We start from the raw sequence: 25601 nt of genomic DNA on the forward strand, positions 1-25601 counted from the left end.
GTATGAGAAAGATGAAAGATTTGACAGCATATTTGACCTAATTACACTGGAAAAAGAATGTTGCTCGATAAGGTTCGATTAGTGTGTGGAATACATATTCTTGTTTGTCTTGTGATGCTCTGTCTTTAACTCTTCCATGTTCCTTGTCCAATCCACTTCTTGTTTTGGAGCATTAGCATGGTGAAAAGATGCATTCAGACAAGGAAATAATAGCATGCGTTGTCACATCAACTCTAGACATCCAGTAAGAACAGAGCCAATGTAGGGTGAGAATCATGTAAGGAGGTGGCAAGGTGGATGCCATGATTCACACATGCATGCATTTCCACCTTCCTCTCCTCTCCATTGTCTAAAAAGATGTTGCCAAGTATGCCTTCTTCAAATTCCCCATAATCTTACCTGTCTTTTGGCCTCCATCTCTGTGCTGCTCTTTTATCTCCTCCTCCCTCTTCTCTTTTTTGTTCTCCTTTGTTCATCATCTCTGTGATTCCATCGTTCAAGAAGGGGCAGTAAAAAGGAAAAGTGAGAACATTCCTGGGCCTCCACACCCAATTTAGATTCCCAATTATTGAAACCCACATGCAAGTATAAAACCACCCTCCCCTCAAGAACACAAACTTGAAGAACCACACAGAAGAGTGTCATTCTCTTCTCCTTCTCTTTCTCCCAGTTAGGGTAAGCCATTAATGATCTCCAATGCTGGTTCTGACTTGTGTTTCTCCACGAACTACAAAGAATCGTTTTCTTGATCTTGTTTTGGGTGTCTTGGTTTGTAGGACGTGGGCGGGAAGATGAACAGGAAGCCGGGAGACTGGAACTGCAGGTCCTGCCAACACCTCAACTTCAGCCGCCGGGACTCGTGCCAGCGATGCGGCGACCCGAGGATGAGCGTGGACAGGTCCGAGTACGCAGCCATCGGTGGCCGCGGCGGGCCATCGTTCGGCTTCAGCGGCTCCGACGTCCGCCCAGGTGACTGGTACTGCTCCTGCGGTGCCCACAACTTCGCCAGCCGCTCCAGCTGCTTCAAGTGCGGCGCCTTGAAGGATGACTCCGCCATCGGCGGCGGCGGCGGAGGCGGAGGCTGCGGCTTCGACGGCGACGTGCCACGGTCGCGGGCGTTCGGGTTCGGCGGTGGGCGTGCCGGGTGGAAGTCCGGAGACTGGATCTGCAACAGGTGCCCTCCCTGCCCCCTCCTCTTCTTCGTTCAAACGACTGCATGCATGCATGCACGTCGGTGGTTCGGATCACCTGCATCTCCTTCCATCGTGCGTCTAATTGCAACCAAAGTAGGAGAGTACAAGAGAAGAAGATCCGATTGCTACCAAAGCTTTCACCTCTCCTGTGAACAAGCCATTCATAGTATAATGTTTCGGCTTTGCAGGTCGGGCTGCAACGAGCACAACTTCGCAAGCAGAATGGAATGCTTCCGCTGCAGTGCACCGAGGGATTCAGGCAACCCATCTGCCACTGGCGCTTAATCTAACATTGCTCTGATCTCCTAAACTCTGGCTCATCTGTGTCATTCCATGGCAGGCACTGAAGTCTAAGGAGAAGATGAAGAAGTGAGCGATGGAAGAGAGCTTATGATACAGCAGTAATATCAAGTTATAATAACTAGTTTTGTCTGTTCGATCACTCCCATGTTGTGTCCCCTTCTCTCAGTTCTCGTTTGCTTTTGATGTCTGTGACCTCCACCCTACCCTGCACCTCTTCTTATGTCTCTGGAAAAGGGCTTGTCAGCTTCTTGTAGGGTAGGATGGTGATGCTTAATGGATTAGGTAAGGAGAAGTCCCTTTCTGTTTGATTATGAATGGAAGTATATATTGTAGCGCATATATGTCCAGTCTCCTCCGATGGGATGTGTGCTCAAACTCATCACCAAGGAATAATGTGTTGGGAAGTGCCTTGGCACTGTGAAATGTCCAACAAAAGCATTTGAGAGGCTTTGGTTTCAACCAAGCTTGAGCTTAAACTTTGAGGAATATCTCATATTAAACTATCAAACAGTAAAATGAACAAAATCACCATTATGTTTGTGTGGAAGGAAAATATAATATCAAAGAGAATCAACAAGTATTGATTTACTTATTTGACATCATTTGTCTATATGTATGTATGTTCTCACTACAGGAGACTAATAAAAACAAACAAAAACTCCCTTTTGACTTAATCAAAGTCCAATGCCAAAGCCTATTATTCACCCTCTCTCACTCAGCTGCTTTAAATCTGTCAGAGAAAACCCTAAGAATAAAATCTTTTCCAAACAAAAACTGGTTTTTTTTTGTTTTTGTTAGCCAAGTAAACTTGTCCTCCAAACAAATCTGTCTTCAGCTAAACAAAAAAATAAACTGCTTACCAATCTCAACAGTCTTGTAGAGATTAACAGGTGGATTCCCTCTCATATATAAGAAGTAAAACAAGAAGATTAGCAGTAGTGTAAGTTTATTGATCCATTGAGTCTCCTGCAATAATTAAATGCATGTAGTTCGAAGCTGATCCACTTCAAGATTGAAATGTGAGCATCACATTGGATTCTCTCGACTTCAGTCAAGCTTTACAGAGCTTTGGTAGAATGAGCTGCTGCATGTGAGCCAAGAACTAGACCTGGTCAAAAGTCCATGACACCCTAATTATATTTGCCCCCACACCTCCGTTACTTCCACTTTGAGCAAGACTCTTTTCCATGCTTTATGTTACGTTTACTTCACTTGTGCTTTAGCTTTCCAACTTTTAGCATTATCTATCTTGTTTAAAGACGAGTGATTAGAGAACAAACTGCACTTTTATCCTGCTGCTTCTCCAGCCGTTAATTAGTGTTCTTCGCATCTGGTGTCAAGCCTTTTTGCTGTGGAAGGTACAGAGACAACCAGACATTGTAACTTGATGATCGAAAGCCAAATTGTACTTTAGTATGTGATTTACCAAATGTAAAGTTTATGAACCCAACTGAGATTCGAATTAAAGGAATCAAATCGTCAAAATATGTTCATGCAAAACTCCAGTTTTATCTGCCAGAGCTCATTGTTTTGGTTTCTATCCTAATTGTCATGTTCTGGGAATCAAAATGGATCAAAAGCCAGTGCTGATTACTGCACTGCTGCATCATCAGATCAATTCAGAACTGAGATATGGTTTCTTTCGAACTGCACAAGAGGGATTGCATTGACCTTCACACAGTAGGTGATTCATGATGCATAGCTGATGAAAGCCAGATTTATAGGGGTGTTTGATTCCAAATCATGTGATCTTATAAGAAATTCTCACGAATAGGACTTAAGAGGATGAAGGCCGAAACCCAAATGGCCGGCTCGCTGGGCCATCAGAAATCAAAAGCACACGCATATGCATGGATGCATGTTGAACTGCACACGTATTCTTCTTCTTCCTTCTCCCATCTCCCATCTGCCATTTACTTGGAAATCCAATCGCAGGCTGGAGTGCGACCACCAAGTGAATCTCCCCCCACATCAAAACTTGGCTCAGATGCATGCATGTGTCTGGTTCATCCTCCCTTCCCCACCCACCCCCATCACATGAGCTCTCATAATTGGCGGCACCCAACTTAGAATAACACCATATGTGCGTGTACATGCACAGCTAAGCACACCACTTAGGCCGATGCAACTGGCAGCATGCAGGGCCTTGTGACAGAAGACCTCAAGTGGGGGAGGGTGAAAGAAACCAAAGGAGTGCAGGTTTCCTGGTCAAAGCATGCATGTGATGCGACCATCAATTTAGAATGGTCAAGTTGGGCTCATCCACCATTGTCTATAGCTGGAGTAAGGTCAGGTTAATGCACCTTGTTAGGTGTCACATCCAGTTGCATCCTTTGATTTGTATTTGGTCTACTTCACCTCCATGCAACTTCGTTGAGACAAGCAAGAGAAGGGATTAGAGGAGGGGATGGCTGCTGGGTTGGGTTGAGGATGAGAAATGGAGTAGGAGAAGTGGACCTGTGTGGCGTTAGGGATATGCTATGTCAGGTTGACTTGAGTCAGTGGGGGAACAATAAATGGACTAAATGGATTCCATCTCTTTTTGATCCATATACATTATCAACATGATAATTCTGGTGGCATTTTTGATAAAAAGGAAAAGAGGCAAAATATATTTCTCGCTCAATATATAATAGAAAATTGGTGACACAGAAGACATATGTGATGAATGTAATTACTAAAAAGTCCTTGGGATTACAAAGACATCAGAAACATTTTAGGTACTTAATGTATTTTAAATTTGAACTAATTAGTGTTAACTATAGTGGAACTAATAGTTAAATTGATAATTAGTTTTCTAATTATTTAGGATTTTGACTTAAGCTAGCTAATATTAGACATAATTAATATGAGCTGGATGATATCAAGGAACATGTGCTACATTTAAATTGAAATTTGTGAGGGCAAATATGTTATTGTTTGGACATCGGAAGGATACATATGTAAAAGAAAGGATAAATGCGTTGAGAATTGGCAAACGTGGCCCATTCCCCCCGGCGCTGATGGGAGACGGATGCAATGCATTCAAAGGGCATAATGGGGTTTACACCCCTCACGGTACAGCACACGAGGTCAGTCCCTGCGGGGTCATCTCCTCCGTCCATTCGTCCGCCCCCTTCTTTTATGTTGAGCCGAAGCCCCTGCTCACCCACTCCATTCTCTCCCCTCTTCTTCTTCGTCCTCCTCCTCCTCCTCCTCTTAATTTTTCCCCCTCATAGATCGGCCGATCTGTATGGGGCTTGTCTTCTGATGCGTTCGGCGGACTCTGCTGATCGGGTGTTGGTGTTTTTGTCGTCGATTAGCTCCCTTTTGTTGCTGCTTTTGCTGTTGGTGTTCGTGCTCGTCGGATCCGGCTTCTTCGGGTTTCTGCTCCGTCTGTGCTCATGGCGGCGCTTGTCAACCGCGGCGGTAATCCCTTTTCTGCTATTTTCTAGATCTGTTGGTCTATATGTTTGTTTCTTGTCAAAGCGGTGGATTTTTCTTCGGATCTGTTTGATCTTTACGTTTCTCTGTGGGATTTTGTTTGTATTGTTGGTTTTGATGATTTTTTCCTTAGTTTGAAACTGGAAATCTGGATTAAATTGGTTGGATGCTGTGGTATGGCTCTTGTGTCGGGTTTAATTTTGTTCAATCTGATTTTTTTGGGCGTGCTCGGTAGTTTTTACTGTGTTTTGGAGGACAGATCTCTGTGTTTTCCCGTTTTAGGAGGGATTGACACGAGATCCATGGATTTTTGGATATAGCTATGAATTAGTGGGGAATCAAGATTACAAGACAGCATCTTGCTTGTTCTTTAGTACTAGCATGCTGGAATTTTTTTGTTGCGTTGAGATCTGTCATGATTTGTTTTCGCGGTTCAGGGGTTTCCATGACGATGATGTTTATCTCACCGTCCTCCCATCTTCCTGGTGTTGCAGGTAGTGATGATATCTGCCATGGTGGCTCTCTTTTCTCGAACCTCGTGGATTCGAGCCTCCTCCTGTCTCTTAGTCGTAACGTTGATGTCTACTGCTCCTCTCGCAAAAGGCCCCGGGTCACAGCTCCGCTCGCCTTCAGGGCAGAGAAGAAAGTTGCTTACAAGAAGCAGCAGCCCCGCTCGATCGACAGCCTTCCTGACGAATGCCTCTTCGAGATCCTCAGGCGATTGCCAGGAGACAAGGAGAGAAGCAACTCTGCTCGTGTGTCTAAGCGCTGGCTTATGCTTCTGAGCAGCATCCGTTCCTCCGAGCTCGGTGCTCGGAAGAAGTCTCGCGTAGAATCAGGGAAGAAATTCTTACCAGACCTGAACAAAAATGTGCTTTTGGATGAGCAGGAAAGTGAGAACAACGGGTATCTCACCAGGCGCTTGGATGCAGAGGAAGCAACGGATATCAGGCTTGCTTCTATCGCCCTTGGAACCTGTAGCCGTGGTGGGCTCGGCAAGCTTTTCATCCAAGGAAGCAATTCGACTCGTGTCACTGATGTTGGCCTCTCTGCAATTGCTCACGCTTGTCCTGCCCTCCGGGTTCTGTCCATGTGGAAGGTGCCATTAATCACTGATGCTGGTCTTTCGGAGATTGCTGACGGATGCCCCCTGTTAGAAAAGCTTGACCTTTGTCAGTGTCCGCTGATCACGGACAAGGGCCTAGTAGCTGTTGCTAAAAAGTGCCCCAACTTGACGTCTTTGACAATTGAATCCTGCGCAAACATCTGCAATGAAGGTCTTCAGGTTATTGGTCGTAGCTGTCCGAAACTAAAGTCTCTTACCATCAAGGACTGCCTTCATGTTGGTGACCAAGGAATTGTAAGCTTGGTCTCTTCCGCCTCTTCTTGCTTGGAAAGGATTAAACTTCAGGCCCTGAATATCAGTGACATTGTTCTCGCGGTGATTGGTCATTATGGAAAGAATCTAATTGACTTGTCACTGAATGGGCTCCAGAATGTGGGTGAGAAGGGATTTTGGGTTATGGGCAATGCTCTTGGCTTGCAGAAATTGAGGTCCATCACTATCAATTGTTGCAATGGGCTTACTGATAAAGGGTTGCAAGCTATTGCGAAGGGATCCCCTTTTTTGAAGCAGCTCTTTGTTCGAAAGTCTTGCTACCTATCTGATGCTGGTTTGAGATCTTTTGCCGAAACAGCAAGGGCTCTTGAGAACTTGCACCTTGAGGATTGTAACCGGATCACTCTCATGGGTGTCCTTGGTGCCCTTTTGACATGCAATCCAGAGTTAAAGTCGCTTGTTCTAGTGAGATGCTTGGGCATCAGAGACATCGCTTTTGCTCCTACCCAACTGCCATCATGCATGTCACTTAGGTCCCTAACCATTCGAGACTGTCCAGGTGTCACAGGGGCTAGTTTACAAGTGGTGGGGAAGATCTGCCCCCAGTTACAGAAATTGGACTTGAGTGGACAAGTTGGGGTGACTGATGCTTCGCTCATCCCACTGATCCAGAGTTCTGAGGTGGGCTTTGTGGAGGTCAATCTAAGCGGTTGTGTTAATCTGACAGATGCTTTGGTCACTATGCTGGTTAAGGCGCATGGAAGTACACTTAAGATGCTTAATCTTGATGGTTGTAAGAGAATTACCGATCAAAGCCTTGTGGCAATTGCGGACAGCTGTTCTGTGTTCGATGACCTTGATTTGTCATGTTCCTCAATAAGCGATTACGGTGTGGCAGTCCTGGCATCAGCGAGGCAGCTTAACCTGTGTACACTCTCTCTTGCAAGTTGTTCAAAGGTCACAGACAAGAGTCTACCATTCTTGGGGAACATGGGGAAGTCTATGGTAGGCCTGAATCTTCAGCACTGCAGCTTGATCAGCATTCACGGCATTGGGTTGCTCGAGGAGAAGCTATGGTGGTGTGACATCATTTCCTAGACGAACAGATTGCTGAAAAATGGTATAGGGGAATCTCTTGGGAGTCTGATAGTCAAGCTTTCATGAGCTCCAGCACCAGAAACCGATCATGAGCAGCAGCGGTACATTCAGTTTGTTTTTGGCTCATGTCTTCTGCCCATGGGCTTCCAACTTTCTGGCAGATTTGGTCATCTTCCAGGACCTGTGGCCGATTGCTTTTTTACAGATGTTCTTCGCAAGAGGACTCTGTTTAGGGTGTTTGCCAATCACTGATTGGCTGGCTTTACTCTATTTTGGCTTCGGTCCTGGAGATCACAACCATATCTGGTCTTAGTCCAAGTTTTTTTGTTCAAGTCTGGTTATCTCATGTACTAGATATTTTTCGTATGATCCTGGTTAGGTCTTACGGGGAAGCATCACATATTGCTTCTCTTGTGTTTGAGCCAAGACAATGCTTGTGAGTCAAACTTGCGTCCAGTGAGTTTCAAGTTGGTCTGTCCTCGGTGTTCCAGTCTGGGCTTCATGCCCACTGAGTCATTTGGGTCTGTTATGTCTTCAGTGTGGGTCTTGTTTGGTTGCTTTTTGCACAGTTCTGTTTAGATGCCTGAGCTTCATGGGATTTGGCCATGGCTGCATATAGTTTGAGCATGCCATGACAACCTTGTGTGGTTGTTTTCTCTCCACCAAATCCTACTTTTCCAGGCTGAGGGAGGGCTGTAATCTCTGCGACCTTTCTGTAATGAATAAACTTGTTTTGTTGTACACGATTGTATCGGTTTCCTTGGCTTATAGTATCTGTGTCATTCTATAATGATATCCGTTGCCGTTCTTGCTTGCTCTGAGACAAACAGTGATGTTCTTCCTTCGGTTTGGTTGTTTTGTCTCCTCCAAAGCCTACTTTGGCAGGCTGATGGGGAGCTGTAAAGCAACCTTTCTACAATGAACAAACTTGATTCATGGTACATGATTGTATCGGTTTTCCATGCCTCGTCTCTGTAGCTGGTCTTATGGCTCTCGAGACAGATTGATGCTCCTCTGGGTGGGCTGCGCTTATGGTGACAGAAACATGTAACATCTCTGCCTACCGAGTGGGTGATACAAGACGATCCACCAGTACTTGTTCCTGCTATCTTTTCATTTTTGGGTGGCTACGGATGTCTACACTTTCCCCAACTTTATGCAATCAATGAAGCTGTTTTGATGGATCCATAGATTTTTTTTTTCTGGTTTCCATGGTGCACCAATGCTGACCAGGTACACTGATCTCTGGTTCCTTTCGTCATGGCTCATTAGTGACAGAGATTGATCACGAACAGTATGTGGATCAATTAGTGTTTGTTGCTTGTAGAGCTGGTGCTTCCGGGCTTTGGGTGGCTGCAGATATCGCAACGTCTACACTTGCTCCTCCATTAGCAAAAAGGTGGTGTCAAGTTGCCTTGTGATGGTGATGTGATTCTTCTTCTCGTCTGCTGTGTCCATGTCTTGTGATTATGCCTGTTGGCTTGCACAAGGACATTATTGGTGGTCTCAACGAGGCAAGCACAAACTTTGAACATATTCCCATCATGCCAATGTTTCAGCCTTATGTTGATGATCACCATATGTATTCATGCATATATTTTTATACATACACATCGACTCGTCCATGCTTCGGACTCGGTCACGAGCACTGTCACAGACACGAAGAAGACCGCCATGCTGCTCCTGCGATGACCGTATATTATTTTACTCGTCGGATTGGACTTATCACTGAGAAAAGGAAGTCCAGCAAGCTACAGGTTCTGACAAAAAGTCATGCCGATCGAGAGACCATCTAGTCCTCCTCCCTCCCCCCCCGGAGTTCGTAGCATGGCTGTCGAGTGACACTTGTTGTTCGCTGCAGATTTCTTTCACCGGCTGACGCTGGGAGCAGGTGAACCAACTCTCGCTTCAAGCCCGATGCTGATGGATTGGGAGGAGAGGAGAAGAAAAAGAAGAAGAGAGAAAGAGATCGACTCAGTGATTCTGATTCTGCCAACCACTACTATCTTACAAGCATAACCCAGAACTCGTCTCGTCAGTCAATCACAGCACCACCACTCCCAGTAAGGAGTCTGCCATGGCATTTACACTACATAACTCTTTATCACTTTATCTCTCTAGATAAGTCGCGGTGGTTTTCTCGTTTCCTGGTACTTGCATCAGTGCAGTAGTGCTCGGAACTGTAGAGTGGTAGCGGTGGAGTCATCCTTTCTTGTCTTGGGATCATTCATTTAATGAAGGGAGAAGCACTGCGAGGAAGAAAGCACCGCAAGAGCGACGCCTCGCCACCCTGTCTCTCTTTCCTCCGTAGCAGCAAAGTTGTCGTGAAAATGGCCAGGCTCACCGTGGTGGTGCTCATCGTCTTCTCCCTCACATTCTTATCCTCCAGCTCAGGTAAGGAAGCAACACGGAAGCTTCTTCTCCATTCCCTTTACCTGTTCGACGATTTCATATGCTTTGTTCCCTTTCGACAGCTGGGTTGGCGTCTTCCGAGTCCAGTAGAGGCAGCTTGCTGTTGAAGAGGAAGGTTCTAGGATCGAGGCCTCCTTCATGCATGAACAAGTGCTCGAGCTGCAGCCCATGCATGGCGACTCTGGTCGCTTTCCCACGAGAGAGGAGCTTATCAGCATTAAGACATGAAGAAGATGACGGCTACTACCTGCTTGCCTGGAAATGCCAATGCGGCAATAAGCTCTACCAGCCGTAGATTCTTTGTTTAACGTGTGATATGTACTTTGTAGTTTGTACTGCTTATATTTCTCGATATATAGCTTCATATTTTAGCTTAATTGTCTTTTGACTATTAATCATATATTTAACATTGGCCAATGATCAAAGGGACGAAATAATTGGCTGCTTTTGTGTTAACTCAATGTGAAAAATGCATGAGGTCAGTGAGCATTTAGTTGATGTGCAATTGTTATATGTTTGGAGTTGAATTTGCAAAAGTATTTATTATTTAGAGTTATACATATATGTATATATATATATATATATATATATATATATATATATATATATATATATATAATTTGGTCAAGTATTTAATCACATGTGCGGGGGCAAAAAGGGAATATAAAGGAGACCTAGAAAGATTCGAATCATTTACCGCCCTCAGGGCTTCTGCTTCCTCTTTTCGTCTCGCCACGGCTCCTTCGTTCCTTCTCCCCCGCTCGTTGCTATAGGGTTTCCTCTGCATCCACCGTGGTGACCCTGCCGCCGAAGCCGACCTCGTCCTCTAGCAGGGGATTTCGATTCCGTCTCTGGTTAGTCCGCTTCCTTTCTCCCTTCTCCCCTCCGCCATTTCTTCCTCATTTGGGTGGTGTGGCCGATGGTTCCTTCTGTTATGATTGGTTACGCTTCTGTGTGAGACTTTGGGAGATACCGTGTTCGATCTTTGGCTTCCCACAGATTTGTGTTTCTTTTGCAATGTGGTGCGGTGATGTGGGTTGTCGTCTTCTGCTCAGGCCAAAATGACCTAGGTCGTAGTCATTCGGTTTATGCTTTGATTTTTATGCTGCTTGATTGTATAAAAATGGTAAATGTTGCAATAATTTCTATCCCCGGTGTATGAAACGAGGCAATCGGATCATTACAAAACAACAAAATCCTATTTTATCAGGACTTGTTGATCAAAGCTGTATCTGGGAGATGGAAAACTCACAAATTTTTGTAGATCGAAGAAACGAGGAGAAAGAAAACCCAATCGAGCTGACAAAGACCAAGGTCAAGGTGCCTTCTAGATCAAAGCTAAGGCAGACTAGGGTAGCCATGCTTAGGACTGGCATCGAAGATTTAGATGAACATATGATGAGTTATTAAGCTGTCAATAATAACATGATCTTGATAAACTCTGCATTCAGTTCAATGAATTGCCACTAAGTCATCCCACTAAGTGAAAAGAGAGTAAAAGGAGTCAGTCCAATACTAAACAAATTCTGAACATTTGTATGTATCCCAATATAATTGTGAAAGAAATAAATCGATAGTGTGCGATAGACTTGATTAACTGCAAGGTATACTAGGATAGCAAGAGACATTGGTATCACTAGCAACCGTGAATGTTAATAGCAGTCTATATAATAAGAAGCACAAATCTTGAAGTTGGATTATGAAGTTAAATGAACCAGCTTCATGTGGGAGGTTGGGATGGATGATCATGCTTTCCTAATTCATGATTCATTCATATTCGGCAATGACTGCTTGTCTTAACCATCTTTATCAATGTCTGTGTATACTCCTGCTGCATGGTTTAAGCTAGATTTCATGTTCATGCACAATATCTTGTTTGAAACTTTGGTTCCTTTATTGCACTCAAGTTAATTCTAGAGTTTATCAGTGACCCTGAAGTTGAGAAGATTTTGAGATGTTGGTTAGGTTGAAATGGGCTGTAGTAGTAAATTGACCATGGAATGCGGTTGAAGGTATCTGGATTCTGGAGTCGTATGAACCAAATCAAAATGATATTTTCTGAAAATAAGATCCCCTTATCAGGAGCTTAAAAATTGACTTCAGTTAAAGTCATGACCTAGCCTATTAGTTATATTTAGACACTTTTGCTGTTTTAGCTGGTGGCAGATTTTTTTTTTCAGAGTTTTGTCCAAATCACTAGAAGCTAGGAAATCAGAAGCAATGAAGTATTAATAGGTTATTATCAATTTTTAGTTTCACCAGCTTAGTATCGGAACATATAGAAGGGTAGACATTATTTATAATTTAACACATTACAGTTTTTGAAAATACTGATTGGAAAGTTTTATTTGATACTTCATTAGTTCCTTTGGGCTGTTGGAACTTATAAGCTATTCTTTCTTTTCCTCTTAATGGTCGTTGAAATGATTTCCATATATGGTGTCTACAATAGAGCATGAATCAAAATACTGTCAGCTTTACAAAAACTCACTGAAGTCTAGCTAATCAAGTTTAGGCAGGAGTCTACACGCCAAAAACCTAAATGGTTACCTGGTGTATAAGACTATTTTATTTAAGGTTATACCCCGGAACAGCTCTGCCTTTGAAATTTCTCTAGTACATTTAAGGAGACCAAATTGATGGTGTGCAAGTTGCAGATCCTCTGAATGTAGAACTTTGGGACTATACGATTTTTGCTTCAATGAACGCAAGTGACGCAAGTATGGGTGCCCACTTCAATGGAAATTTGTGAAAAGACTATAGCTTTGGGAGTGGACCCTGTAGATCAGTATAAATCTATCGAGGATCTTGTCAAGATAGATTTTGTCATGCAAGGTTGGAAATGCCATATGCTTTATGCTGTTCTATGCATTTTGTCATTATCCTGCAGATGCGAGTGTCAATTGCTGGCGTTGTTGCTGATCCCACCTCCCACGTGGAATTTGCACCGAACATGACTTCAACGGTAGTACTTCAAAGTGACTCTCGCTACGGCCAAAGCCAATCAGATCTTGGAGAATTTTTATGGGCCATCCGTGAGGAGACCTGCTTCTGCACCTGCATCACTTCTCTGTCTCGGGTGCCTTTCCCTACTTTTTCTTCGATGGAAATGGGAAGCTTGTCTACTTCCTTTGTAGTACCTCTTATATTACTTTCTTTATATTGTTGCCTATTGTCATCTATGAGGCTGTCATGTCACTATACCTCTATGTTATAGGTTGAGATGGCCTGTAGTTGGTGAAAGGGTTTTGTTGCCATCTGACAGCAAGTGCTACAGTGACTTAAGGACAATTCATACCTCTAAGAAGCAGAAGAGAAACTCTCTTACGTCCTCCTGTGAATTTTGAGCTACTGATGATAAAAATGTTATTGTTCAGTGTCTCCAGGCCAGTAAGAAAGAGCGAGAGGAGTTCACGTTTGGACATTGCGACAGCTCAACCTTGCAAAAACTCCATTACCACTAGGTAAACCTCCGCTTGATTCTCTTTTCCCGCATGATGTTACATCTGTTCCTATCTTATTTCTGTTCCTTAGGTACATCTATCCTGATAATTATTAATTTGTCGCTGTAGTATGCCTTTGATTTTGGAGCATACCTTAGAATCATTATGGACTAATAAATCTTTGAATAATTTGCCTGTTCTCTTGCAGCAATTCCTGAATGCATGACTGTAATTCATTAGGCAACGCAAATTATTAGGTTCACGAAAACCACATAATGTAAAATTACTAAGATCCTTGTTATTATGCAGATAAACTCTCTGGGCATAATTATAAATTTGTTTAAGTTGAGTTGCATCAACAAGTCATAGACCAAGTTTGATCCGACACTGATGTTCCATGAATTCAAAGTTCCACTAGAGCAAATGGACAGTGCAATTTCGTCATGTTTATTGGTAAGCCTTTCATAGTTTGGTGGTCTTAGATATATTGACAATTTCTTTGGAGATCTACAATTTCTCCGCTTTTGTGATCAAAAGTTGGTCCAAATACGATCCAGTAGTTTAATTGATGGCTGTAATCCTGATTGCGGATAAGTTATAAGACAAGATATTTGAATTATGTAGGACCATATGTTTTGTCGAGTTGGAAGCTTCTGAATTTTGAGTTGGGTAGGGTTTTGATCAATTATAATTCTTATAGGACTATTTGTAATGATCACTTCATGGAATACAATTATGAGTGAATTTAAGATAAATGAAGAATTGCTGTATGATATTGTAGTGGGATACTCCTTTTGTGGTGAACTAAAGAAAAAGAAGCTAAACGTAATAACACAGAGTGTTTAAATTGAACCCCCAAAGAAAAAAAGGTTGAGGCTAAGCTGTTGGATGAATAAAGATCGGAAACCGTTAAACTTACTATAATAGACTAATAGGAATACTGTTTTGATGGTGAATCATTCTTTAATTCTCACTATTTCTCAAGCATAAAGAGAAACTATCAGCAAATATATTTACCATAAGATTATATCATGCATTAGACACATGCCTGTCACAAGAACTAGTCTCAAACATAGGGATTCCTAGATCATATTATGTGTGTCAGATTAAAAGAAGACGTAGGAAATAGCTTGATTCTATTTAGCTTGTCATTTTAAAATGTATGTAATGAGGAATATATTATAGATTCTTCTAATGCCCTCCATGCAATAATAGATTGTGCCATCTATTAACATCCTTTTTAAAGAAGACTGTTGTTTGTATCAAAAAATGCTAGCTAAATGCAATAATAGATTATGCATCTACTAACATCTTCTTTTGGCGTTGGAACTTTTCAAAGCTTAAAAGTTTTTACCAATCATTGTGCTATTCTGAGCATCGATTTCTACCTCGATGTATTTGTCCTCGGACATTTGTTCTGTTCGAACCGAGTGCTCCCGTGTCATGATCATATTAAGCCAAAAGTTCTTTTTTTTTTTCCTTCTAATTTCTTTTGGTCTTCCCTTCTCAACAGGTGTCGATCTGTGCCCAATGATCCAAGCAACACAATCGTTAATGAACACACGAGGAAGAAAAACTAATCTGCAGTATATCAGAGGAACTAAAATCTGCAGTCTCGCTCCCGATTCCTACTGAACGAACACACGAGGGAGAAGAGAACCAGAAGATAAAAATCTGGACTTGATATAAGAAAAATGTGCAGTTATCTGATTTTATAGAACTAGAGCCAAAGACAAAGGAAATCAGTGGTCGAAATTGTTCACAACTTTGACCCAACTTGTGATCTGGGGGTCACAGCAAGAGACGGTGGGGCACCTGAGAGCTGCTGATTAAGCTACTGCAACCCGCGGAGGGCCAGAGACAGGCCCGTCAAATCCCCATCGAGCATCACGTGGTACCGGCTAATATCGTCCGTCCGAGCCACTCTAATCGACAAAATCCGACGGTCCTCGGGCCCAGTGTTTCTGGCGTATCCGATCGTTCGCGTGTTGCGTTCGCCGGAGAATTCTGCTTACAAGGCTCATCTCTACCGTTCACGTCCGACCCGCGTGATCGAGTGCTGAGATATGACCCGAGCGGCGTGGCGGGGTCGTTGGTCTTCTCCAGATTTTATTCGTCTGACGCATTCACCGCGAAACGGCAGCCGCAGAACTCTGCGATTCTTCTCGCCAATGACCGTTTGCCACTCCGGACGATTCGCGCCAGGTATCCTTCCTCTCGAAAAGGATTGTTTTACGTACCTTGTCAGTTTTACCCCCTCTCCAACTTGTCAAAAATGTAGGTTCCACACCCGTTGAACGTCCAATAGTAAAGCGGGTGACGAAGTGGGTAATTTTCTCGAGTTACGAGAAGGGTCTCCCTCTGCTTCGTCTAACGGACGGTGAGATCGGGCCTTGCACTTGGCGCTCGAGGCTATAAATTAAAGGGCGGAATTATTATTTAATGGTAGCGAACGCGGTCGTCATCCCCGATCATGGGGATCGCCTCATCTACTTGTTGATTTCTCAACTCCACTCTCTTCTTCTTCTGTTCTTCATATCTGCAAGCGATGCTCCTTCGGAGCTCTTCGTCGCCGCTGCTCAACTCGGCGTGGGTGGCGCCCGGGAAGGAGGCCGGGGCCCATGAGTTCCCGGCGGGGGCTGTGGAGTTGTCCGTCCCGCATATCCGGAGGGCTCGCTCCGTGGCCCACCTCGCCCCTTGCCTCTCCTCGTGTTCCAGCTCCTCCTTCGGCTCCTCACCCTCGGCTTCGTCCCCGTGCCCGCGGCGGCGGCTGGTGACCACCATGTCCCGGACGTTGTCGGAGGGCGACCTCTCTGGCCTATCCGCCACGGCGGTGCCCAAGTGCCGGGCTACCCCCTTCGCCGCCTCCGGCCTGTCCTCGTCCCTGGAAGAGGAGGGAGAGGAAGTGTTATGTACCACGCCTCGTTCGGCCTTCCCTTCTTCTTCTGCCTCTTCGTTGGACCGGCTTTTGTCCAGCTCGGGCCTCGACGAAGGCGGCGTGGCGGTGACGGTGACGGAAGGAGTGGAGGGATGCTGCGTCGCTGTCATCGTCGTGGATGATGGTTGCACTGGCAGCGGGGATGGTGGTGGAAAGATATGGGATGGTGGCGGAAGAGGCAGACGCGGCGGCGGAGGACGTGGTGGGAGCACTAACGACGGAAACGGCGGCTTCGACCTCTCAGATTCCAACAGCGGAAACGATGCAACCGATACCTATTACCGTCAGATGATCAAAGCCGACCCGGCAAATTCTCTCATTCTCGGCAACTACGCCAAGTTCTTGAAAGACGTGAGTGTTACGAAGCCTTCGGTATCGGTCGTCTCTTCTATCCCTCTGTTTCGTTCATGCCAACCGTGTTGAATCTCCTCCGTTTCAGGTTCGAGGAGATGTGGCCAAAGCCCAGGAATACTGCGAGCGAGCGATCGTGGCGAACCCCGGCGACGCCGAGGTGCTCGCGCTGTACGCCGATCTAGTGTGGGAGGCCAACCGAGACGCTCCTCGGGCTGAGTCGTACTTCGCCCGCGCCGTGCAAGCTGCTCCCGATGACTGGTAACCAACTCTATCCATGCTCAATCTCAGACGCTTCGATGCGATGCGAACACCACCACTCTAACCCTATCCTTGCGACTGCAGCTACATCACGGCTTCCTATGCCAGATTCCTGTGGGACGCCGATGAGGAAGATGACACTAATAGCAACCAATATCCCCCGCCGATCGTCCAAGGAGCAACTTCCCCACCTATTGCAGCTGCTTCATAAAGCCGCAGCTGACACTAATAGTAACCTGTGGTGTTCTTGTTGGTAACTTGTGCAGTATTACAAGACAATATATTCCAAGTGTCCTCCTCATTGTGACAGCATATCTGTGCCTACTGTGAGATTACACGATTAGCTTGTCCGAGCTGCTGAACAGGACACAGGGCATTCTATGGTTCTAATAAATGGGTGGTTTGATGGGAATCATCATCGGGCGCAGACAAAGACAAATTAATGTTGGCTTCCACAGCTTTCGAAATTAAATTGTGACGATCAATTTGTATCACTTTGAACTCTTCCTTAGGTTTGTTGAGGATGGCAGACGCTTACACGAGAAGACAAATGATGGTTTCAGAGTGGTCGAGTGCAATTATTGGGGAAGCAGAGAGTCTGTAATAAGTGATCTGATGTGAGTGTCATATATATATTGTTTAATGTGAAAAAAAACAGAAGAAGATTATTATTAAGGAGTCTAAAGTTATTCATTTATTATACATTATTAATTTTTATATTTTATTAATTATTTTATATTATTAGTTAGTTAATTTTTAATATTTAGAACCCGTATAAATAAATATTTCTTTAACCTTATGAAATCATTAAGAAAAAATGGATTTTTAATTTAATTTATTTATTATTTTATATTGTTAGTTAGTTGATTTTTAAGTATGCTCTGTACTTATCATTTATAATGGATCTTATGTATCATAAACTTAATTTACTAATTATGACCTTATAACTTAGCAATGGTGATGATGTTATCGATGATGATAGTGATAATTAAAATAGTGATGGTCTTTATGATGGAGGTAATGATAATAACCTTAACAATAATTATATGAAAATGCTAGCCCTACAAGTTGATGCTTGTGGTCTATATAATCATCACCCACAATCGTAGGCAATCGATCTACAAAGATGAGTCAAAAGATGATGACTCAAAATATGACCGTTTATCCACAATAACTAAATAATATATGATGATGACTCAAAAGATGATAGTAAAAAATACATAAGACAAATACCACCTAGGCGAAATAAGCTATTTGAGGATTACTGTAAACCTCCCTAGTTTTAATAGCCAGTCACCTAAACATTAAAGTTTTTCTTGATTGGAGTTATGAAATTTGTATAAAAATTGAAAGAGGTATAGTTTACTAAAATCATCAAAAAAATAATATATTCAAGTATTATAAAGATTTTTTACTATAAGAAGTTGTTTACTAAAATTTTTAGTAATAATTTTTAATTTTATTTTCATTCCACATCACTAAATAATTAGTGATAGTTTTCCTGAGCAATAAATTGCGAGTAAAAGTTCATTGTCTCATCCCACGGTGTGATCCGAAGAACACCAACCAAATCAGCATTTCCCACTTCCATGTCTTTAAATAAATCCTCGCCACCACCACCTGCCATGGCTACTTCTTTCATCACCACCAGTCCAGGTCTTTAAATGAGCTTGCAGCTCTGCCTGCAGCAGTGATGGACCACCAAGAACGCTGTGGAACACGAGTCTTGGGCTAAGTAGGTACTGTTGTCTGATCGATCATTGATTGCTCTTGCCATCATCACAGCCACTATTCCTTGTGACACTGAATTAGTTCTGGCAAATTGATTCATAGTGTGTTCTCAGTTGAGCCACCAATTCCCTAAGACGAGTATCCATCCGGTTGATCTCACTTCATCAAATGCGATTCCTCTCGAGGCTGAAGCCAGGATGAGAAATATGGCGGTGCACAAGAACAGAACACAGAGCTTTAATTGTAACAAGCATTAAGTATCTAATTTACTGATCAAGCTAAAAAAGAGGAAGACGAAGCTTCCTTTTCGTTTTACTTGAACCACTGGTCATAGTCGCAAAGCCAGAACTGGATGCTACGCTAAAGTAGGCAAGAAGGAAGAGAGAGAGAGAGACGATCCGACGGAAACGAATGCATGCGTCTCGCGATGCTGTGACCACAAGGGGCAACGTGCAGCACGCCACCACCGCCACCGCCACCGCGTTCCCAGCCGCTCCACGCGCTTGAGATGTGTTCTCAAAGAGCACAAGCAGTTCACGGCCGCCGCCCACCTGCCTCTTTACTAGCCGACTCTACCGTCTCATTGTCTCTTTCATCCGTCCCCACCGCTCCCAGTTTTCCTTTCTCGAGTAGACAATCCCATTACCGCTGCATTCATTATCTACCAAATTCGCTGCAGTGCCTGCACGCTGTGGACCGTAAACCATACGCTTGTGTGGTGTTTCTCTCTTTCCTTCCTTTCTTTCCTTCTGCCTTTTTCTTGCTGTTTGTCCGGACTCCAACGCTCCCTCGCAATAACAAGTAACAGCTGTCCTGTTTCCTGTCGCAGATCAATAAATCTAGCAGAGGACGCGTTCTTCCATGCCTAACGCGCCTGCCAGAGCGAACCATGACGGCGGAGCAGGGCGGGAGCGCTACCCATCTGTGTGTGCAGCGGAAGGCCGCCGACAAGACATGGGTCACGCTGGACGGCGTCCCCTACCGTAGTGACCAACGCGACGAGGACCGCCGCCACGAGAACAACCATCTAGACTACAGCAGAAACGACCGTCGGCGCCAGCCACTGTCATACGGCGGCGGGAAGAGAAAGGAGGCGCCTCCGGCGCCGCTGCTGCCTCCGCAAGGGCCGGCGTTCGCCGGCTGGTCGATGGGGGATGTGGCGGGTGTGGCGAGGCACCACTACGTGCCTTGTGCGTTCGCCCTCTCGCTCTTGCTCTTCATGGCCGTCGAGTACACCATTCCGATGGTCCCTTCGACTTCTCTGCCTCTGGACATCGGGTTCATACTCACCAAGTCTCTCCACTCCGTGCTCGCCACCAACCTCGCTCTCAACACCGTGCTCGCTGCTCTCAACACGGTACGTATGAATCACGAACCAAATGATCGATGACGATGACGAACCAAATGACCAGACGATCATCCTGCAACTCCTCAGGTATTCGTGGGAATGCAGACGCTTTACATTCTCTGGACCTTCGTGGTGGAGGGAAGGCCGCGGCCGACCATCGCGGCTCTCTTCATGTTCACCTGCAGGGGAATCCTTGGCTGCTCCACCCAGCTCCCACTGCCCCAAGTATACATTCCACCTCACCCTTCCCCCGTCATGCCTGCTCTCTTCCTGGTACATTAATGGGGCTAATCACCTTACTTCCTTGCTGCGTGCGCGCGTACCTACAGGGATTTCTGGGATCAGGAGTGGACTTCCCCGTGGGCAACGTCTCCTTCTTCCTCTTCTTCTCGGGTCACGTCGCGGGGGCGGTGATCGCGTCGCTGGACATGCGAAGGACACGGCGGCGCGGCATGGCCTGGGCCTTCGATGCCCTGAACCTGCTGCAGAGCGTGAGGCTGCTCGCCTCGAGAGGCCACTACACCATCGATTTGGCTGTGGGTGTCGGTGCTGGATTTGTGTTCGATGTCCTCGCAGGCAAGTATGAGGAGAGCTGGACGAAGCCTGCCGGTGAGCACCGGCGAGCTTGCTGCAGCTGCAGCAGTGGATAACCATTCGACGTAATGCAACGTGATACAGTTTCCCCATTCACTCCGCATTCTCCAAACTTCTGCGGAAAAGCTCTACGTGCTGTATATGCAATGGTTCATCTTCCAAGTGACTCCATGTAGAAGTTTTCCCTAACTTGTTATTTGTTGCCTTTACTATCTACAAGTTTATCTTTGAGGAGGAAATGGCTAAAAGATGAATTAAGGTACAAGTAATTTGGCATTGAATCAAGTTGATACATTTCTTGTTTTCTTCTTCGGCTTGTCTTGGCTTATCGAATTTGCAAGTTTAGATCAAACTTGATCTAATGTGAGAATAAAGTCACACCTCGAAAGATTTGCTACCAAATTAAATCTCAGATCAAGGTGAAACTCCGAGACGTGCACACAAGCAAATTAGACATTATTTGCTACTCATGACAGACAAGGAGAATGTCATCAGACTCATCAAGCTACCTAAATATACTCCGGTGAAGAACAATCAAGCATCACCGTAGTTGGGTAAAAATACTCTTCAAAAAAAAGATGTTTGAACCATTTTACTCTTAGTAAGAAATATCGAAGGATGGGCCACAACTATTGTCGAATATACTAATTATATATTAGCTCACGTAGTTAGTTATTTTAAATATCTATGTTTATTTATCTTGATGTCGTTGGTTTTATCAATGAAAATATAAAAACAAAAGATAAACAAGATAATTTTAATATTTTAGTTTATGATAACGGATGACATCGGTGGTGGTAGACGACGATACCATGGGCGGACGACGGGAGAGGGTAATTATTATAAATGAGAAAAGCGATAGCGAGAGGCGAGGGTCGCTTTACATCTACGTCGATGTTGATAAAGTTGTCGAACGATCATCACCTCTTGTCATTGTTCTCCTCATCTATAACAACCACTTGTAGCTTTCAACGGCACTATCATCCGCTACCATCGACTCTGTCTGTCACCACCAATTAAAACGTTAAAATTATTTTTTTATCTTTTATTTTTATATTTTCGTTAGTAAAATCGATAGTGTTAAAGTAAATAGGTTGGGATGTTTCACATTTATAATTATAAAAATATTAATTTTTTAAAAATATAAAGATCAAGATACGAAAGATAACTAACTATAAATGAATATATAATTAATCCAAACGTTATCTCACACTCATCAAAATGACAATAAGAGGTTAGCATATTTAATACTAATTGGATGAAGCATCCTCTTATGCCTAATATGATATAAACATCCAATGTGCTTAAATCAAACAAAACATCTCCCTCTAATCAAGCCAAAATATTCAAAATATCTTATGCATTCTAATCAAGCCAAGTATCTTTTTGTGTTTGATGCATCTTAATTGGGTAAAGCATCTATGATACATTCACCTAGAATAATAGTATCTAAATTAACCAAAAGTATATCCCTACTCCTTATATGTCCATGTAGTATGAAAAGATCTAAAGATTCCATTGTACCCTAATTAGGCAAAATATTTGCATAATAATTTTTTTTTTCTGAGATAAAAGCATGTTGCATAACCGATGAACATTAACCATGCAAAACATCTCCTTCGCCAGATATGTCCATGGAGAATAAAACATCAAAGTGTTCGATGTAGGATAACTGACCAAATCATCTCCTGACATTTGATGTGCCTCTCCAAGACAAAAAAAAATATATGGGACGTCTAATGTGCTTCAACTAGAAAAGGCATCTCTTTGCACTTAATATGTCTTAATCGAGCAAATTATTTTATTATTCTTGATATGTCCATCTTGAACAAAACCATTAAAAGTGCCCAATAAATTTTCACAGGGCAAAAATAAAACCCTAATGCTAATGTATTTATCTTAGACAAAAGCGATGTGTCACACCCTTAAATCATTTTTATCGTCCACAACAATTATTAAGTTTTCATGATATTAGTTCAATTTTTGATTATCCTGATTTAGATCTAACTTAGATTGTTTTTTCGAATAGACCTCAAGGTGAATTCTTCCGAGTATTGTCTAAACCCTGCAAAACTATGTTGAGGCTCCTCCCGACAGTTGCCCTCCGAATATTAAGTCAATTGACAAATTTGATAAGTTAGACTTATCGTGTACAATCTCTCTAGATGTACCTGTGAGCCCCTCTTTTATAGAGAACATCTATAGCCATTACGATCATCTATTATATGAATCATGTGGTTGCAAGGACTTGGAATTTGATCGTAATCATCACTTGCTTGCATTAAATATGAAATTGCATAGCCTTCGGACATGTGGTACCAATCGAGCATGGCCAATTGGTTCTACTCTATAAGGCACCCATGTGAACATTAAGGGGTGGGACATGTGGCCATGTTATGCCAACCATGTGGATAAGAGGTGTAACCGGATGTTTCCGTCGTGTTAACCACAAAGATAAATTTATAAATAGGATATTTAATATAATGCTTATGTATATTCGTATTTTTTAATTTTATTCATGCTTTACACACCATGTAAAGAGTTTTTAATAAGCTGAGCAACCCTATTTTAGTTTATTTTTTAAAAAACTATTTTAGTCATGTAAACATAAGTTATGTGTAGTCATTGTGTAAAGACAAAATTGGCTGGTTATCTAGGTAGCCATTTAAGGGTTTTCTAATTTCATAGTGTGGTGCAAAGCATTAGTCACTACAACATATAGGAGCCACTTAGGTGTTACATGACTGAATGAACCTTTAGGGTAGTGTCTAGGGCTAGTTCATTATTTTGTTTTGCAATAGTATCATATGACCATTTATAGAGACTTTTGACCACGACGAACCTCCTTGGACTCTTCGTTGCACGATTATTTAGAGCTTGTGAAATCTATATTTATAATTTTTATTGTCTATCAAGTGTTTGCTTAAATATCTATTTATGGAATCCCGACATAAATATTTTCTCTAACCCATCTTCTCTTTTATAGGTCCTTAAGGGACTATAAGATGTTTCAAAATGTTAATCCTCTATAAACAGATATGTAAGGATATCACACGATTTATATAAAATTAATTAAGTTTATGATAATATATGACTCTATCGTGTCGATTAAGGGAGTTGATGTGTTAGCTAGATGGCTCCGTTATGTCTACCAAGTAAAGTCGATGTGTCAACCTTATAACGTTGGCATATAGTACTATGTGGCACCGGCACATCAACGATGTCATTATTCTCATGACACATGGCAAAATAATATGATAATAATTTGTAATTATCTATGATCAATTAGGACTCGATGTGTGAAGGCCAATCATCTAGGAAACATTGACATGCGAGCTAGGCATGCCACATCAACATATCTTCTAAATGAAATATTTCCAAATTGATTCACTTAATATTTTGTATTTGATGATTGCTTCATCATAATTATCATAAATAAAAGTCTCCACAGCTACGATGTCCCTAATTCTAAAAAACTCAGAACTTAGTTCTCAACTCTCGAATCTTTTTCTAGTTTTATATACCCAATATGAATAGACGATGACTTCAAATATTAAAGTGGTAGTCTTATAAGAACAATCTGAATAATCATTAGACTATCGAAACCCTTCTTAGATACGGAAAAATTTTGCCTCCAATTAAGCCACTTCATTGGTTCGGGTCAAAGCTCCATGTGTAGTCAGTCATCTTCCTTGGCCAAGCTCTTAGGTTAGCCTTCTAGCTTTCGACATCAAATTAGTCTTCTTCTCCATCAAATTAGTCTTTTTCGTATCTTATATAACAAGAGAAATGTTTTTTATTCTCAGATAGATCATGCAATTTTTAATTTAATGGGATTTCGATTATATTAGAGGAACCGTGAGAACGTAAATAAATATGTGTGAGTCTGACATTGTCAACATGTCATTGCACTTCCCAAAACTTGCTTAGTTAGAATTATAGTGCATTTGGTTATGCCGAGTTTGTGTAAACTGATATGCTAGTATGGGTGTGCTGAGAGAAATATCGAGTTGATTTATGATGATAACCGTCGACAATTATCAGCATTCGATTTGATTAGGAGAAATATTTGCCGTAATTAGAGTCGACATATTAAGGCAAAATCGATAAGATCAACAATTAAGTGAAATATTTCGTCAATATCGTGAAATATTTTTTTCTGGTTAAATCAATTATAAAAAATTCATCGGATGATAGTAATTGAGGTGAGTAACTATTTACTCAAAATCTTCAATATATTCTATAAGGGTTAGAGTGACTATATCAAAAACCCCACAACTTTGTTTTTGTGCAAGTCGATATCGGATCAATCATATGAGACCCATCATTTGTCCCCTCCATTGTTCGATATAAGTTTCTCCCTAAGTAGTATGATAGTAGTTCAGGAAGCGTCGCCTTCTTCATAGCTCGATGTGTTCTTTTTAGGTTAAGCATAAAGATGTAACCGATGCATTCTTATTGAATTAAGCATCAAAATACAATTGATGCATTCTTCTCGGACTAAGCATTAAAGTATGTCCAATGCCAATTTCTTGAGCTAAGCATCAAAATACGATCATTGTGTCCTTGTCGAGAGCTATGCATCAAAATGCACTCAATACATCTTTGTTTGGCTAAAAATCAAAATATGCTTGATGTCCCTTTTAAGGCGAAGCATCAAAATAAGTTTGATGTATTCTTCTTAAGCTAGGCATCAAAATATAATTGATGCGTCCTTCTCAAGCTAAGTATCAAAATGTGTCTGTTACATCATTCTTGGGCTAAGTATTAAAGTGTGTTTGATTGTCTCCTTCTCGAGCTAAGTATCAAAATGCACTCGATACGTTATTCTCAAGCTAAGTAACAAAATACATTTGATGTGCCCACCTCGAGGCTAAGCGTTGAAGGTTATCTGATGCACCGATTATCAACTTGCCGAGCTAACTTGGCTATACTTTCCGAACTCTCTAAGAGAACTCTTGAAGTACATCTTAGGAGTCGAAGGAACAAATGATAGGAAAAATATTTATCTCAATTAAGTCTCGAAATATGATGACCCAATTAACAATTGAGTCAACACTAACCTAATATAAAATATTAGAAGAATATTTCACTCATATTATTAAATATTCATTCAAATTGAACCAATTATAAAAAGTCTATCAAATCATAATAATAATGGTGAATA

At 42.5% G+C, this 25601-nt stretch overlaps 4 protein-coding genes and 2 long non-coding RNA genes across 6 annotated transcripts; all 6 read left to right on the forward strand.

Moving 5' to 3' along the window:
* Positions 1 to 535: 535 nt before the first annotated feature.
* Positions 536 to 1807, forward strand: LOC103975423 (uncharacterized). Its single transcript, XM_009390382.3, has 4 exons — positions 536 to 675; positions 777 to 1174; positions 1382 to 1452; positions 1534 to 1807. The coding sequence occupies exons 2-4, from the start codon at positions 792 to 794 to the stop codon at positions 1545 to 1547; spliced, it is 468 nt and encodes a 155-aa protein (XP_009388657.2). The 5' UTR covers positions 536 to 675; positions 777 to 791; the 3' UTR covers positions 1548 to 1807.
* A 2827-nt stretch (positions 1808 to 4634) lies between these two features.
* On the forward strand, positions 4635 to 8097 carry LOC103975422 (EIN3-binding F-box protein 1). Its single transcript, XM_009390380.3, has 2 exons — positions 4635 to 4904; positions 5414 to 8097. The coding sequence occupies exons 1-2, from the start codon at positions 4880 to 4882 to the stop codon at positions 7354 to 7356; spliced, it is 1968 nt and encodes a 655-aa protein (XP_009388655.2). The 5' UTR covers positions 4635 to 4879; the 3' UTR covers positions 7357 to 8097.
* Positions 8098 to 9137: 1040 nt separating this feature from the next.
* LOC108952158 (uncharacterized) lies at positions 9138 to 10145 on the forward strand. The gene is made up of 2 exons (XR_010484619.1): positions 9138 to 9750; positions 9831 to 10145. It is a non-coding gene; the product is annotated as an uncharacterized LOC108952158 (long non-coding RNA).
* A 314-nt stretch (positions 10146 to 10459) lies between these two features.
* On the forward strand, positions 10460 to 13896 carry LOC135605954 (uncharacterized). The gene is made up of 3 exons (XR_010484620.1): positions 10460 to 10622; positions 12659 to 13232; positions 13521 to 13896. It is a non-coding gene; the product is annotated as an uncharacterized LOC135605954 (long non-coding RNA).
* Positions 13897 to 15648: 1752 nt separating this feature from the next.
* Positions 15649 to 17436, forward strand: LOC135605953 (uncharacterized). Its single transcript, XM_065096595.1, has 3 exons — positions 15649 to 16500; positions 16589 to 16761; positions 16846 to 17436. The coding sequence occupies exons 1-3, from the start codon at positions 15760 to 15762 to the stop codon at positions 16970 to 16972; spliced, it is 1041 nt and encodes a 346-aa protein (XP_064952667.1). The 5' UTR covers positions 15649 to 15759; the 3' UTR covers positions 16973 to 17436.
* A 1637-nt stretch (positions 17437 to 19073) lies between these two features.
* LOC103975420 (phosphatidylcholine:diacylglycerol cholinephosphotransferase 1) lies at positions 19074 to 20740 on the forward strand. The gene is made up of 4 exons (XM_009390378.3): positions 19074 to 19210; positions 19322 to 19849; positions 19928 to 20065; positions 20170 to 20740. The coding sequence occupies exons 2-4, from the start codon at positions 19382 to 19384 to the stop codon at positions 20488 to 20490; spliced, it is 927 nt and encodes a 308-aa protein (XP_009388653.2). The 5' UTR covers positions 19074 to 19210; positions 19322 to 19381; the 3' UTR covers positions 20491 to 20740.
* The last annotated feature ends 4861 nt before the right edge of the window (positions 20741 to 25601 follow it).

Source organism: Musa acuminata, chromosome BXJ2-2, assembly GCF_036884655.1.
Source record: "Musa acuminata AAA Group cultivar baxijiao chromosome BXJ2-2, Cavendish_Baxijiao_AAA, whole genome shotgun sequence".
Lineage (NCBI taxonomy): Eukaryota > Viridiplantae > Streptophyta > Magnoliopsida > Zingiberales > Musaceae > Musa > Musa acuminata.

What these genes read in the sequence shown, in the direction of transcription:
- LOC103975422 (XM_009390380.3), top strand. Translation starts at nt 4,880, where the DNA reads ATGGCGGCGCTTGTCAACCGCGGCG. An exon ending in GGCGCTTGTCAACCGCGGCG is followed by an intron (nt 4,905 to 5,413) that starts GTAATCCCTTTT and finishes CTGGTGTTGCAG; the next exon opens with GTAGTGATGATATCTGCCAT.
- LOC103975420 (XM_009390378.3), top strand. Translation starts at nt 19,382, where the DNA reads ATGACGGCGGAGCAGGGCGGGAGCGCTACCCATCTGTGTGTGCAGCGG. An exon ending in TGCTCGCTGCTCTCAACACG is followed by an intron (nt 19,850 to 19,927) that starts GTACGTATGAAT and finishes GCAACTCCTCAG; the next exon opens with GTATTCGTGGGAATGCAGAC. An exon ending in CCCAGCTCCCACTGCCCCAA is followed by an intron (nt 20,066 to 20,169) that starts GTATACATTCCA and finishes GCGTACCTACAG; the next exon opens with GGATTTCTGGGATCAGGAGT.
- LOC135605953 (XM_065096595.1), top strand. Translation starts at nt 15,760, where the DNA reads ATGCTCCTTCGGAGCTCTTCGTCGCCGCTGCTCAACTCGGCGTGGGTG. An exon ending in ACGCCAAGTTCTTGAAAGAC is followed by an intron (nt 16,501 to 16,588) that starts GTGAGTGTTACG and finishes CCTCCGTTTCAG; the next exon opens with GTTCGAGGAGATGTGGCCAA. An exon ending in CAAGCTGCTCCCGATGACTG is followed by an intron (nt 16,762 to 16,845) that starts GTAACCAACTCT and finishes TTGCGACTGCAG; the next exon opens with CTACATCACGGCTTCCTATG.
- LOC103975423 (XM_009390382.3), top strand. Translation starts at nt 792, where the DNA reads ATGAACAGGAAGCCGGGAGACTGGAACTGCAGGTCCTGCCAACACCTC. An exon ending in GGAGACTGGATCTGCAACAG is followed by an intron (nt 1,175 to 1,381) that starts GTGCCCTCCCTG and finishes TCGGCTTTGCAG; the next exon opens with GTCGGGCTGCAACGAGCACA.